General features: G+C 41.1%; 1 protein-coding gene across 1 annotated transcript in view; it reads left to right on the top strand.

The window, feature by feature from the left end:
* Nucleotides 1-2,347: 2,347 nt before the first annotated feature.
* LOC138963139 (acetyl-CoA carboxylase-like) overlaps nt 2,348-14,824 on the top strand; it is an 83,895-nt gene continuing 71,418 nt past the window's right edge. The window contains exons 1-5 of the mRNA XM_070335172.1: nt 2,348-2,431; nt 3,104-3,467; nt 6,886-6,903; nt 13,088-13,214; nt 13,855-13,993. Coding sequence (XP_070191273.1) covers nt 3,166-3,467; nt 6,886-6,903; nt 13,088-13,214; nt 13,855-13,993 — 586 coding nt within the window. The 5' untranslated portion in view covers nt 2,348-2,431; nt 3,104-3,165. The remainder of the gene's footprint in view (nt 2,432-3,103; nt 3,468-6,885; nt 6,904-13,087; nt 13,215-13,854; nt 13,994-14,824) is intronic.

The following is a 14,824-nucleotide window of genomic DNA, read 5'->3' as shown; positions in this document are numbered from 1 at the left end:
TGCTATCTGTCCACAAGGCCTATATCTGAGGTGGGACAAATATATGGGTTTTTTCCTTGTATTAGAACTGAAGTCTGATTGTGGCACTATATAGTGTCAGATGAGTTTCGTTTGGTGAAGCCGGAGTTTTGCTAAGCGTATATGTTGTCATGCTTTTGTCTTCAGTTGTCTGCACCTGTTTCTTTTTGAAATGATGTTTGACCTTGAACAGTGCTACCTGGGAGGTCATTATGTCATCATTAATTTTCTTTGTGGTTTGATGGAAATGTGTCGATCTCTTTGGCGGATGGTAACCTGTACAGGTCAGTTTGTTTTAGCGTTAACAAAAAAGGATCTGTTCTTATTAGTCTGTATGGATTAATTTGTTGTAATGATCTGTGACATTAAACAGGTATACTTGGGAGGTTCCGCTATGTCATTGCTAATTTTCTGTGGAGGTTTGTACGATAGGCTCTTTGTCGGACGATATATTAATTATATCCTCTTCCGGTCATGCAGTCAGTTTCAACGTTGTGAATTATTACTGACTGACATGCTCACTAAAATCCAAGCTTTGCTGTTATTGTGGACATGGTTCTAAATAATCGACTAGTAGTGACCCTCCACCACGAAATGAATCGCATGTCACCTCGCGCGGTTCTGCGCTAGGCTTAATATAAGTCCGGGGAGTGTCTGGTAACAGTGTGAGGGTCACCTTAGTCACAGGCTTATAACTCAAATTCTTTTCTAAAACGGTTTTCACCACTGGATAGAGCATACAAAACTCTTTAGAAAAATGTAAAAATATGAAAATCATGCAAAGATGACATGCGACTCGTTCCGTTGTGGAGGGTCACAATTGTTCGTGTGAGTGTTGATAAGAAACTAATAATTCCGAATTTCGATCGCGCCTTCAGCCATGGAGAAGATAACTTGGCTGCAGCGGAAACGCTCTGCAGAACTTAGCACTCTGTCTCTCTCTCTGTCTGTCTGCATGTCTCTCAGTCAAGTGATGCAAGGAGCAGCAAGTAGCGGTACTGGATCCACACTGACCGTCAGTGGATAACAGTTTTAATTCAGTGACACTCGACTGATACAGGACTGGATTTCAAGTGCGTCATTATATATGTGTGTGTCACCAAGCGGCATATGCCTGATTATTTTTGCCTGCTGTACTAAGTTCTAGACAAACTTTCCGATTTGTTGATGTTGTCAAATGGTGTATAAATGTATGTCTAAAATAAAACTCAGACAAAAACTGTACGTCTTAATAGACGATGTTCGGAAATAACTCTGTCGGGTTTGTAAGTGTAATTAAGTTGTGGAAGTGTGCATGTGAATACCCATGCTTTTCTTGAGACAAATCAGTAATCCACACGTGCTCCTTGTTCACGTGTTTCAGACACACCCCTTGTTAGTGACTGGCCCCGGCGTTGATTGTTTGTCGAGTCAGTAAAAGCAATTAGGGTATTCACTCTTTCGAAGCCCATGCAAACCCCACAGAGTTATTTCCGGAAGTCGTCTATTATCTGTCCTGTCACACAGTTATTTGCTCGGTTCGAATATTTTGAGTAATTCCACCTGTTTTGCATTATATTATACCGAATGAACAAGCAAAATAGAAAGAAAGGAAAAAAGAAAACAATTTTTTAAAAATCGCAGAAGATGCGGACCGACATATTGTGCAGTTCAGTGGCACCTTATACAAGTATTAAACGTTCCCAGACACTAGTTTACCAGCTGGTTCGCCCTTTTCATTGCAACTCCCGATAAAGAGTTTAATTGTACCTCAGTTTGAACCGGTTGGCTGCTTTGCTTTCACTGAGGACACATAATTCATTTTCATTCATGCGCCCGGACCCCCTGGGAGGCGGCCTTTGTCTTCTAAGTCCGACAGTGACGGTATTGAAAAGTAGTTAGCTCATTTGTTGGCTCAGGTTGCACCAGATCGATCAATTGCCCTTGTTTTGATCCAAATTTGTCTTTTTAAATTTACTTGTTGGAAGGTGTATTCTTGGCTCAGAATGCACCAGATTGCTCCATTTGCCATGTTTTTATCAACATTTTCCGGGGCGGGAGGCGGCATGCCCCCGGACCCCTAAGAGGTTCGAACGCTTCGCGCCCTCAACTAAACGCTTCGTCGAATTGTCCCTAAAAGAAATTTATACCCCCCCCCCCCCCCCCCCCCTAAAAATGATGTGATCCGCCCACAGAGATATAACATATTCTATATCTCTGTGGATCCGCCCCTGGTAACAGACGTGCAAAACTTCATGTTACAGTGGGGTTGCGTTTGAGACGGTAATTTTGTGAATGTGGGCCAGGGAACGAGGATAAACCGGAAGAAGAGAACAGTGAGTTGTGACAACCTCACGCCACTGTCGTCTGATGCTGGTGTTTACGTTTTGTGACGGCTGATCGTATAGTGTGTACCCACGTGTTTTTTGCACAGGTTTGACTGTTCTTGATTTTGTGATCAATTATTGTTCTTAAGGCATTGGAAAGCAGAAGTGGCAGCAGACGACATGTTATGACGCGAAGGAGTGGTTCCTGTTGATTAGGATTTTGTAGTTACATTTACCGGTAATGTTGACTTATCATTGTAAATTCGTAGCTCACAATCCCCGGTAATCTTGAACCCTGCAATTTAAGCCTGAACAACGTGTTATTTCATGTGCCAGTGTCTGGCGTTTTGATAACTGATCAATTCACTATCAGATTAGATCAGTAATTAGTGAGTTAGGCCTACTTGATCCTGATAATTATTTGCGAATTATTACCTAGTTTGCGTCATAGAACGCAGGCAACTACAAAGCAATGTTTTCTCATTCCATAAGAGTTCTCTGTGTTCTGTGTATTTTTTGTTGTGCTCTTCAGTTGTACCTGATTTCCTTCTGAAGATTTGTCAGTCTGTTTTATCGAGTTTGCCTGTCATGCCTGGTACACACTCACTGTCACACGGACACACACACACACATTTAGTAGTAGACCTATATATACTGCAACCTCAAGATTCATCACCATGCTGATGTTGGCTACCTATCACTAAGAAGAGGTCTTCACTAAGAAGACCTCGCTTTTTACAGATTCTTTTATTTTTGAACCTTTCTTTCAACTTCCACAGGAAGAAAGGTGGGGCTGGCAGCACTGACAATCACCCCAGTGCTAAAATACGACACTGGCGCCATGGCTGAACAAGATTCGGTTGACAGCACTCGTCGGCGTCGAGAGAGCACAGACCTGGACGAGGCTGAAGGAAAAGTCATTTTCAAACTAGATGACGATGATTCAGGAGAGGAGGACGATCATCCAGAGGCCAATGACAAGCCGGGTCCCCTGAACACTGGACATCGCCGCTTGTCACGACTGTACAGCAATGATTCTACCGGTACTTCCATCTCGCCGTCCAATTCCAAGGACAATCTGGTGTCGTCTGACCCTGAGTCAGGCATTTTTGCCAGTCCGGAGGGAAAGAGGACTACCCTCAGGTAAGGATGGAGACAGGGAAAAGTGCATGTATTTTTATATCCAAGAAGATTTTAATTTTGCATGGATGAACCTCATTGTAACTAATCTGTGTAAAATACCAATGAAATGTAGGAGTCATAGACATAGACATAGAACACTTTATTGAGTACTGCTAATAGACAATTTTCTGAAATAACTGTCGGGTTCGTATGGGTTGCTTTTCCTCTGACAAATAAAGTCACACATGCTCTTGTCCACATGTTTCCGACACACCCTCACTAGTGATTGGCCGCTCCAATCTTTGTCTGAATGAAAATCAAGGGTATTCATTCTTTCGCGACCAATACAAACCAGACAGAGTTATTTGGGAATTTGTCTTTTTCTGGCCCCTTCAGTGAGGAGATAATCTACAAGATAAGACTAAAGTCATTTTAATATCCATTGGTGTATTTACTTGAATAAAGTAGACCTGTCATATACCTGTAACAGAGGTATGCATTTGGCTGGTGTTGAGTTTCACTCAGTATTAATGCTTGCGGGGCAAAGGTGGTAAGGAAATTGCTCCAAAAGATCTCTGTCACAGGCTCACAGCAGCAAAAATAGAACGGGTCGGAAGGGGCATGGGTTGACAAACATTTGAAAATTGATGAAAAGACAAGTCCAAACCAAATCAAAATCAGTAAATTTGTAACCATTATCTGAAATAAGTTTGAAATTCTTATTATTAATAGTTCCTCCTCTACTGGCAGTTCCTCTCTAGGAAATGTCCACTGGTGGAGGAAGGAAAGGTAGAAATAAACAAACTTTCTGGAAAGAACATGGGTATGTATGGGTCGTGGACGGGCGCAGTGCAGTGGCTTAGTGGATAAGACATCAGCCTCCTAATCAGAAGGTTGTGAGTTCAAATCCTGGCCACGGCTGCCCGGTGGGTTAAGGGTGGAGATTTTTCCGTTCTCCCAGGTAAACTTATGTGCAGACCTGCAAGTGTCTTATTCCCCTTCACGTGTACACGCAAGCACAAGACCAAGTGCGCACAGAAAAGATCCTGTAATCCATGTCACTGTCAGAGTTCAGTGGGTTATAGAAACACAAAAGTACCCAGCATGCCTCCTTCGGAATCGGCGTAGGGCTGCCTGATTGGCGGGGTAAAATCGGTCATGCAGGTAAAAATCCACTCGTGCAAAAACATGAGTGAACGTGGGAGTTTCAGCCCATGAACAAAGAAGAAGGAGAGGGGTGCATATGTCCAAAACACATGGACAAGGAGCTTGTGTGGATTATTTGTCTCACTAAAAGCAAAGATATTCATTCTTTCACAACTAATGCATACAAACCCTAGGCCTAAAAAAAAAATAGGTGTGGTTACGGTAACCCGACCTACCCTATTTTTAGGGGCCGATCCTATAACTTTTTATTACATTTGTCAAAACAAAAACAAAAAACGAGTGCAAAAAACGCAATGAAAGCGAAAGCGCCCGTCTTCTTCTTCTTCTTGGCGTTCGCAGAGGTTACACAATCAGTCCAGCACTGGTGATAAAATTAATGTTGTCGTTTTCTCCAACTCCTGTCGACTGCCGTATAGTTTGGTCTGCAAGGGAGTTGGTGACGGCCACACTTCTTTTCGTTCCTCATCTAGTAAGGGACATCGCTGTAAGATGTGTTCCGCTGTTTGGTCCTCTTGACCGCAGGCACAGGTTGGTGATGGCGCCAGCTTGAACTTTCGGTTCATGTGAGCATTGAGCCTGTTGTGGCCAGTACGCAGCCTGATGAGGTTGACTTGCTGCTCTCTGGACATTGTGTGGTAGTCATCTCTGTTTGTCCTTGGCCTCATCAATGCCTTGATGATTGTCTTCTGCTCACTAAAGCTGACACTGTTTTCAGGTTGGTCTTCCACGGCTCCTTCTTTTGCCAGCTCATCTGCCCTTTCATTTCCTGGTATCCCACAGTGTGCTGGTATCCACTGGAGGACAACTCTTCTGGTTTGTCTGACCATCTGTAATGCTTTGGCCAGCTGTGGGAGTTTGTCGTTCTCTAGGGCCTGAAGGACTGAAAGGGCGTCCGAGAGGAAGACAACTTGGTAGCAAGGGTCTGCGGAGTCCTGAACGAAGGAGGCGGCCTGCATGAGAGCTTCTGCTTCTGCTTTATAGTTTGTGCAGTGTTTGCCAGTGGCAACGCTGGATGTAGCTGTATGTCCCCCAGGGAACTGGATGAGAATGCCTGCACCTCCATTGAGCACGGCGTTAGTTGCTGATCCATCGGTGTATACATGGATCCACGCCTCTTTTGGGTACTGTTCGTCGATCAGGGCTAAGGTGAGTGCCTGTCGAGCTGTGTCATTCTGATCTTCTCCTGAGGTAACATGTGGAACACTGGTGCAGATCTGGATGCCTGGTTTCTCTGTTGCCTTGGGGGTTTCCTCTTCTTCTTGAGTCAGAGGTAGAGTGTTCTGTGGAAGGACTTCCCTGTACTGTCGAGAAAGTCTCTTGCTCTCGTGTACAAAACTGCTCTGCTTAAGCCGGTTCTTGGTGAGGTTGCTCAGTCTGTGCTTCATGGGGTGGTCGGGTAGGCACTTGAGCTTCTCGGCCTGTACCATAGTCTTGGCTTCTCTTCTCTGACAGAGGGGTTGGATGGTGGTAAGCTTCTCCATTTCCTTGATGGGCGTGGATTTCATTGCACCGGTGATGAGTCGGAGGGCCTGGTTTTGCACACGGTCAAGGGTCTGCAGGTTTGTCTTGGCTGAGGAAAGCGCCCGTGTCGCACACTTATTTCCTTGTCAAGTAGGTTTAATTTGTACACATTAGAAAAAAAAGTTTAAAAAAAAAAAGTGATTGCCTACCTACCCTATTTTTTTTGGCTATGTTACCGTAACCACACCTATTTTTTTTTTGGCCCTACAGGAGTTATTTCCGAAACATTGTCTATTGTGATGCATGGTCTCTACGTCCCTGAAAAGTACTGAGTTACGATGAGGTTCACCCTGCACATAATGCTATTTTAGCTAACTGCAGAATTGTATTCGTACATGATGTTGGAGGGTTTATAACTTGTTAGATCACCATGTCTATGTGACAAGGAACATATTGTGTATTCCAGAAGGTAAGCAGGTGCTAGATATACTTATCAACCCTTGTACCTTGGTTACAAGTAACCAAACATGTGGTTTGGGTTAACTTGATCTGTGCTAACTTAATGTGATAACAAGAAATGTTCAGCTGAAATCTAGACATTAACATGTAAGATGTGTGGTCAGGGCCTGTAAGTCATGTTTGTTTTTAATTGTTTTTTGTGTACACAAAGGAGAGACTGGCATGGCATTACATTATTCATGGGGCACTGAAGAATCCAGTTCTGGTGATATTCCACCATATGATAGAGAAAGTGTCTTCACGAAAAGTGTCCTAAATTTAGACAAAGAATCTGTTCAACTCCCTATTTCAGATCGTTTATCTCGCACAGGTAAGCAGCGAAAATTCCCTGTAAGACGAATAGATTGTGATGTGAAGTGGTCGCTTGCCACAATCATCTGTAGACTTGCAGAAGAGATGCCATGCTTTGAACCAGTAACACTGTAGCTCTTTGGTATTATTTCTTGTCTTGTAAAAAATTTTTTCTGTGGCACGGTGATGGGGGCTTTTTTTGCTTTTTGTGGCATTAATCCGTATGGTTGGGAATGAAACTAAAAGTCATGGCTTGCATGAAACCACTTTTGGGTGATTAAATGTGATCTATAAGTACGCCTTCAGTTGACCTGTAAATCTTTTGGCTATATATGTTTTAACAAGCAGTGATTGGTGATATGGTGCATGTGTGCTTCTGTACTGAAAAATAACCACGCAACAATTCCCCCCCCCCCCCCCCCCCCCAAATTTCCACCAAAAAATCTTTCTTTTTTTAAAAAATCAATGAACAAAACAAAACAAAACAAAAAAACCTGAATAGTCTGATTGCATTTTAATTAGTAAAATCTGTGAAGAGGGAAGGAACAGCTATAGGAGGTGGGATTCTCAAAGAAGGGAGAACCATGCAGTAAAAACGTCAGATTTGTAAAGAGAAAATGTAAAGAGATATAGATCGAGATTCAGATGTTCAAAACTGTGTGATAAGTTCTGATTTTACTTCTGTTCATTTTAAGGTTGATTTTTAGTGGTTGTTGTTAGTGGGTTTTTAGCACTTAATTTTGCACTCAAATTTTATTTTGTTCAAAACTTGGCAGTGACACATTAAGTAAAGAAAAGGCTGTACCTCAACATTCAGACGTAGACACGGCACCGTGAGTTAAATCTTCAGTTGATATTTCATTTCGTTTTGTTTCTTGTTTTTTGTTTTTTATTCTTATAGGGTTTTCCTGTTCATTACAATTCTTAGCCCATTTTGTTGTTGTTATGTTTTGTATGTTTTGGGATCGGAATGGCGAAACATTATTTAGTGCAGGATGTCCAAATGTCAAACTGGCTGCTGGGAGGGGGGTGGTTAGAGGAGAGCAAAATTAAGATATCAGAAAAAAAATTAGGCCCTAACGCCGCCATCCCATCACTGTATGGAAACATAAACATCGACAGAAAATCGTGTTTAACACATTGGGCAGTTGCAAGAATGTGTTCTTTTTTATTGTCATTATGATCCTTTTACATGTTTGATTCCATCTGTTACTGGCTTACCATTTGTTAATTCCCCCGAAATGTATATTTTATCCCCCCCCCCCCCCCCCCATTCACCTTTGTCCATATATATGATATCAGTTGAGATCTGCAATGTCCCAGATGATATAGGCTGTGCTTTTTCGCTTTTGCCTATTTTTGCAGGCAGTGCTTTATTTTGCTTGTTCTTCTTAAAGACACTGCCGACTGGCTAGCTGCACAAACTGTATATTTTAGCTGTTTGAATTGTTACACAATCAGTTCATTCTTCCGTCACCCACTGATCCCTGATCGTCTCCTTATTATACTAGGAAACTGCTCTCCCCCTCCCCCTCCCCCTCTCTCTTATTCATCCCACTCTATTCTCTCCCTCTCTCTCTCTTCCTCTCCCTCTATCTCTCTCTCTCTCCCTCTATCTCTCTCTCTCCCTCTATCTCTCTCTCTCCCTCTATCTCTCTCAAACACACTTACATTGCCTGCACACACACACACACACACACACACACACACACACACACACACACACACACACACACACACAAACAAACACTGAACTAAAAACAAAATTCGAGGTGTGACCCTCGTCAACTTTGACCCGGAAGTTTTTAGAGGGGCCAGGCAATGTGCATGACCAAAGTCTGTGCTTGGCAATGGCTGCATGCCGATTACGCATGTATGTAAGGTGACAGCAAGTTGTAGGCGGATTTTTTTAAATCATTTTCAATGTGATCACCTGAAGTAGAAAGCGTAACAGACTGTGGACGAGTAGGGTTTTACGTTGAACAAGCTGTGCAACGCTAATGGCCCATCACAGGTAAGATATCGATCAATCAATAAGCGAACCTTTGCACACTCGTACCAGTTGTCGTAGTACTCAGTACTGCACTGTCATTGACTACTGTTGTCGTACTATACTCAATCAGTCAATGCCGACAAGTCATCGACCAGGTGCACGTTTATTTATCGGCTTGGGGGCGATGGTTGTACAGCAGTCCCTCTCATGAACGGACACCCTTGGGCCATAGCAAAACTGTCCGTACATTGCAGGTGTCACGGGAGGGGTGACCACACCACCCCCTCCCCCATACACTCACACAGAGACGCACAAACAACAGGATTGAGTCTATGCTAATCACTTCTTGTGGCTACTAAACAATAACAATAAACTCCTAATACTTCTTTAAACGTTCTGTAAAATTGATTTGTATGAAAAGTGTTGAAAAGAAGAAATAAAATAAATCCTCAAGGCAGTGACACTCACCATGCACTAGCTGGCATACGAAAGCAGCCACACAAACACAGCACAGAGGCTTTATTAAAAAAATGAAAAAAAATTCTGGGGATATCATACTCAGGAACTGATCTCATGTGAAATTTCATGAAGATCGGCCCAGTAGTTATCTCGAAACCAATCTATACACACACATACACAACGACCCTCATCTCGATTCCCACTCTATTTTAAAACATTTAGTCAAAACTTGACTAAATGTAAAAAAGAAGAAAAATCTACCAAGCAATAAGGGGTATGGGTCAAATTATCCCAAAAAAGATTTGATTAAATGTACTTCGACTTTCGAGTCATGCCACTGGAAGCATTGGGTGGCCCGGTTTTAGGACATGTATACCAAATAGGTAGTCACACCACTTGATAATGATCCACAGCTGGCATTCATACCCATCGACTTGCTAAGATATCCGGGTATTCAAGGTGCATAACCGGTTATCAACACTTCAGTGTTACCCCAGAGTTACTCAGCTCTCTTTGGACAGTCTACAAATTTACAGTATAGTGTGTGTAGAAAAAGAACTTGTTGTTTAATATGGCCTGTATGCTGTAACAAAAAATGGCCTCTTGAAGTCTCATACACACAATGCAGTCACTGTGGCAGACACACAGTATACATTTACGTTCACACAAGTACACATAATCACACACACACTGTATACACTCACACACATACATGCAAAGCACACACATACTCACTCACTCACTCACTCACTCACTCACTCACTCACTCACACACACACACACACACACACACACACACACACACACACACACACACACACACACTTACTCACTCACAAATCAGCTGGTCGATTGAACTGTTATCTTGTTAAAGATTATGCTGTTCCAACATGCAGGCACATACAGTGGTAGCCAAGTCCAGACACAATCTGAAAGTACATATTATTGTCACCTGTGGAACAGGTTTATCAGCCTGTTTCAATCTCCTTGCACTGAAGGGGGTGGGGGGCAGAGTATGTGATGTGTCCATGGTGCACTATTGGTGTGGTTTTGCGTTGTGCAGTGTATACCGTGCCTGTGCAGTGTTTGTTACTTTGTGGTAATGCAGTAGGGCATGACATATAGTCTGAAACAAATCTTCAAGTAGGAATATTGATTGATTGATTTATTTCAGTTTAACTTTTATTTGTATTTTATTTAGTTGTTTATTTAATTTATTTATTCATTTTCTGTGTTTATTACCGTTATTTTTGTTTCTTTGTCTGTTTTGTTTATTATTCATTATCTATCTATTTCATGAAGCCTTCAAATTTATTTGTAGTTTTTAATGAAACCAGAGCTCGATGTTTAATGTTTTGTATTCTGACATATTTAGTTATTTGTTGTTGTTGCATGGATCCACTTGATCTGTTGTTTGACTTTGTTTTTTAGAACACAGTCTGCTTGGTTCAGAAGATATTTTTTTCTTTTCTATTGACAATGACATTTTACTCTAAAATACCTGAAATTTCAAAGATACCGGTAACCACTTTTTATCACTTCAACTGCCAACTGCTTGCAAGTCATTTAATTGCCTTTGCCCTGATTTTGCGTATTACTCTTCAATAGTAGAGTTTGAGTCTCTCATAGGTTTATTTACATTGTTTTAATTTTGTTTTTAAATTCATTCTTTTTTCTTTTTTCACCTTTTTTTCTTTCTTTTTTTCCTCAGTTATTTTTCCCTGTAATTATATTGTTATAGTGCTTTTGAATGAAAAATTTAAAGTTTCCAGATTAAACCATTGTGGAAAAGTAATCACAAGTGATAGCATTATTATGAAGTACACTTGTTCTCTTCAACACATGAAGATGTAGTTTGAATATATATCTGTAAGTGAGAGACTTTTTCTTGGTCTTTTTGGGTCATGTTTGTTAAAAGTTTTATTTAGAATATATTCATTTTGCTGTCATTGGTTTATTCTTTGATTTTTTTCCCATTTTTTTTCTTTAAAAAAGCCTATTATTATTACATGTATTTAATGTTTGCGAAACTTGATGTTAGTTTGCAATATGAGCTGCATTCTTTCTTACATATGTACATGTAGTTGTAAGGGTTATCAAAAGTTTTTGTCTTGACAATCCATTCCTTCCCATGTCTGTAGACAGTTAACTTTAATGCAGGATGATACCTGGGTGATATGGCATTGCAGTCTCTCTGGCTTTCCCTGAGTGCTTCTCAGCCATTCCTGTGTCAGAATTTTCCATCCTTGATTCCCTTTCCTCTGGGACAGTACCCCCTCCCTCCCCAGCCTCCCCCTGAAAGTGAAACTTCCTGTACTTTAAGTTAAAGGTACAGTCCTTTTGTGTTTTTATTTTCTCCGAAAACCCCATCTAAATCTACCTTCAAAGTGAAGTATTGGACATGCCTGTGAGAAGTCATGCCTGATTCATGCTACATGCACCCTTAATTTTTAGCCGGATTTTCGATGCAACAATTTCAATGCCAGGGAGGTAACTCTTGTTACTCGAAAGCACAAGTAAGTATTGATGAACGTCATGTGATTAGTGCTTCCGCTCCTTCGTAAATCCTTGCACAAACACGTAAATAAAGCCATGTACAGTGAAAGTTGCAGATATCAGTCAGGATTTCAAACAAATATGTAACAAAACACGATCTAAGGATGAATTTTCTTAAGTTCTGATGAGGTTTTCAGGGGTTTTTTGGTTTTTTTCGGAGACAAGTAGTACCGGTCCTTCTAATGTAAGCCATCATGTCAGCCACCATTGATCTCTGTCAAGACTTTCACCATGTCAATGATCCAGTAATTGATTATTGGCAGGTCATGCTGTTTTACGTTTTTACTGAAGGTCAAGTTTTGAGTGAATCTTTTTATTAAAGGTTTTTCTGTGTATTCACATGACTAACCTCAGCTTAATTAGTTTGTACGACAATGTAAATGAAATTTTTGCTGCTGCAGAAGCATTGATCTAGCAAGTCTGTGAAAGTCTCTCATCGTCTCTCTGGACCCCCCCCCCCCCCCCCCCGGGATCTCCCCGATATTGCAGTCCTTCCCGTCTTTTGCTTTTTTTTCCCTCTTTTTTTTGTGTGTGTGTAAAAATTGTATCTTGTCTGTCTTGCGTTCTCATAAGGGTATAAGTGATTCTATGACCTTGACATAACGTGAAATAACAATTCCTGTCTAGATGTACATATTTATAACCACACTTAATATAAGCTTAGCTTGTTGTGTGGCCACAAATGTTTATATCGTATATATACATGCCACCCTGTATTTCATTAATAAAATCTTGTTCAAACCAAGACTTTCACGGGCGAAAAATAGCATTCCTTCCACTTGGACACATACCAAAACCTGGCTGTCCGTTTGCCTTGTGTGAAGAGTGGGATTGTTTGGCTCAATTAGTTTGGAACATTGACACTGGTGTCAGGCTAGTAATTAATTCAGAAAAAAATTCCCACACTAAATGAAAAGCAGCCAGGCTGTTGTCGAGTTCTGGTATGGGTCCCCATAGAAGGGTAATGGGCCTAACTCTAATTTTCGTGTAAAAGCCTTGAATCTTTAGTGGAGTATTATTATCGGTTATATTAGAAGGAATGTATTTTTTAAGTGAAAAAATAAAAACCACTGAAAGATGCATCTGTCGGAGTGTATCTTTTAAGGGAAAAAATAAAAACCACTGAAGGATGCATCTGTTCCGGCTTCAGAGACAAAACGATGACATTTTCTTGATTTAGACGATTTTTCCTCAGACACACAATGTCCGGAATCTCGCTGGACACGACCAAAGGACGACGGTCAAGCTACATTAAGGACTTCTGTGTGGCCACGCCTGAAGAGTTCGTCAAGAGTTTCGGAGGAGACATCGTCATTAACAGGGTAGGCAGGGATCACATTAACTGGTGTCGACTGTTGGCATTTGATTGAGAACATTCTAAAAATACGAGAGGTGAAATCAACAGACAATCATATTGGTTGCTGTTTCATTTGATGTGAGTTGGTGTGAATTGACTGGTTTGTATTGCGGAGAGAGCAACTTGATTCCAATACTGTTCACCACTATGTGTGTGTTTCTGTATGTGTGTACACATACAACTTACATATATATTATATATAGCAAACTGCAACAACTGTTGTGTCAGAATCTGAATATGGAAATATGAGATTGTGACTGTTGTATTAGCCTAATTAGGTGTATTCATTAACTGGAGAGTACACCCCCCCCCCCCCCACTTTTAAGACATCCAGAAAACTAAGAAAAAAATCGAGTCTTAAAAAAAGAGGGAGTCTTAAAATGGTAAATGTACAGAGGTCATAAACATAAAGTCTGAGTAATCAGGGTCTTAAAATGGTAAATTTACAGAGGTCATAAACATAAAGTCTGAGTAATCAGGGTCTTAAAATGGTAAATTTACAGGGGTCATAAACATAAAGTCTGAGTAATCAGGGTCTTAAATTGGGGACTCTTCAAAGGGGGGTTCCACTGTATTGATAATGATAATGTGAATCTGTGACACAGGTGCTGATTGCCAACAATGGGATCGCAGCGGTCAAGTGCATGCGCTCGGTGCGCAGGTGGGCGTACGAGATGTTCCGCAACGAGAGAGCTATTCGCTTCGTTGTCATGGTCACACCCGAAGACCTCAAGGCAAATGCAGGTCGGTTAAAAAAAAATCTTCAAAGTTCTGTCTGCTTTTTTGGTTGTCTGCTATGTGTGTGTGTGTTTGTGTGCATGTGTGTGTGTGTGCGTGCGTGCGTATGCGCAACCTAGGCTTGATCTTGGGAATCAAGTGGTCAGATCGGAGTGTGTGTGTGTGTGTGTGTGTGTGTGTGTGTGTTTTGTTTTCTTTTTTGATTCATAGGACTGTGGACTTGTGAATTGGTGATTGATAGCTGTGTAGATTTCTGTCTTGGGTTGAATTTGCTGTAGACAGACAGATTTAGTGTGTTAAATTACAGTTTATTGTTATACAAGTCTCTGGCTTTTATAATATCCTGGATGTATTTTTCTCTCTTTATGCAATCTGTGTCTTTTGTCATCCATCAGTACATTAAAACCTGCAAACTACAGATTGGTTGGTTTTTGGGTTTTAATGTCCCTTCAGCAGATGCTAGCTGCTATTCAAGACCGATGCAGTTATTTTCTTTTTCACTTCACGTGACAAGTTCTACGTTTCAGACTATTTACATTCAGAAGCCACTCAGGGTAGTGTTAACTTTGTCTTAAGCCACACGTGGCATCGCGCAATACAACGGGAGTGGTTAAGTCAGTGCCACAAGGAACTTCAGAGGAGTAACGATGGTGTGGTAAGTGTCCGGTATTTGTGAAAAGTAATTGAATGGAAGCCGACTCAACAAGGAAGATAGTAGACGTATTGATGGTGAATGCATGTTAATTTATTTTTAATATACTTTCTTATGTGATAACCAATGTGCTATATTTTCTCAGGACAAAGAACAAATGTTTATTTTGAATGTTTTATGTATGT

The sequence above is a fragment of the Littorina saxatilis genome, linkage group LG3, assembly GCF_037325665.1.
Source record: "Littorina saxatilis isolate snail1 linkage group LG3, US_GU_Lsax_2.0, whole genome shotgun sequence".
In the NCBI taxonomy this organism is placed as follows: Eukaryota; Metazoa; Mollusca; class Gastropoda; order Littorinimorpha; family Littorinidae; genus Littorina; species Littorina saxatilis.
Note: the sequence above shows the minus strand (reverse complement) of the source record. Positions and strands in the feature narration are given on the sequence as shown.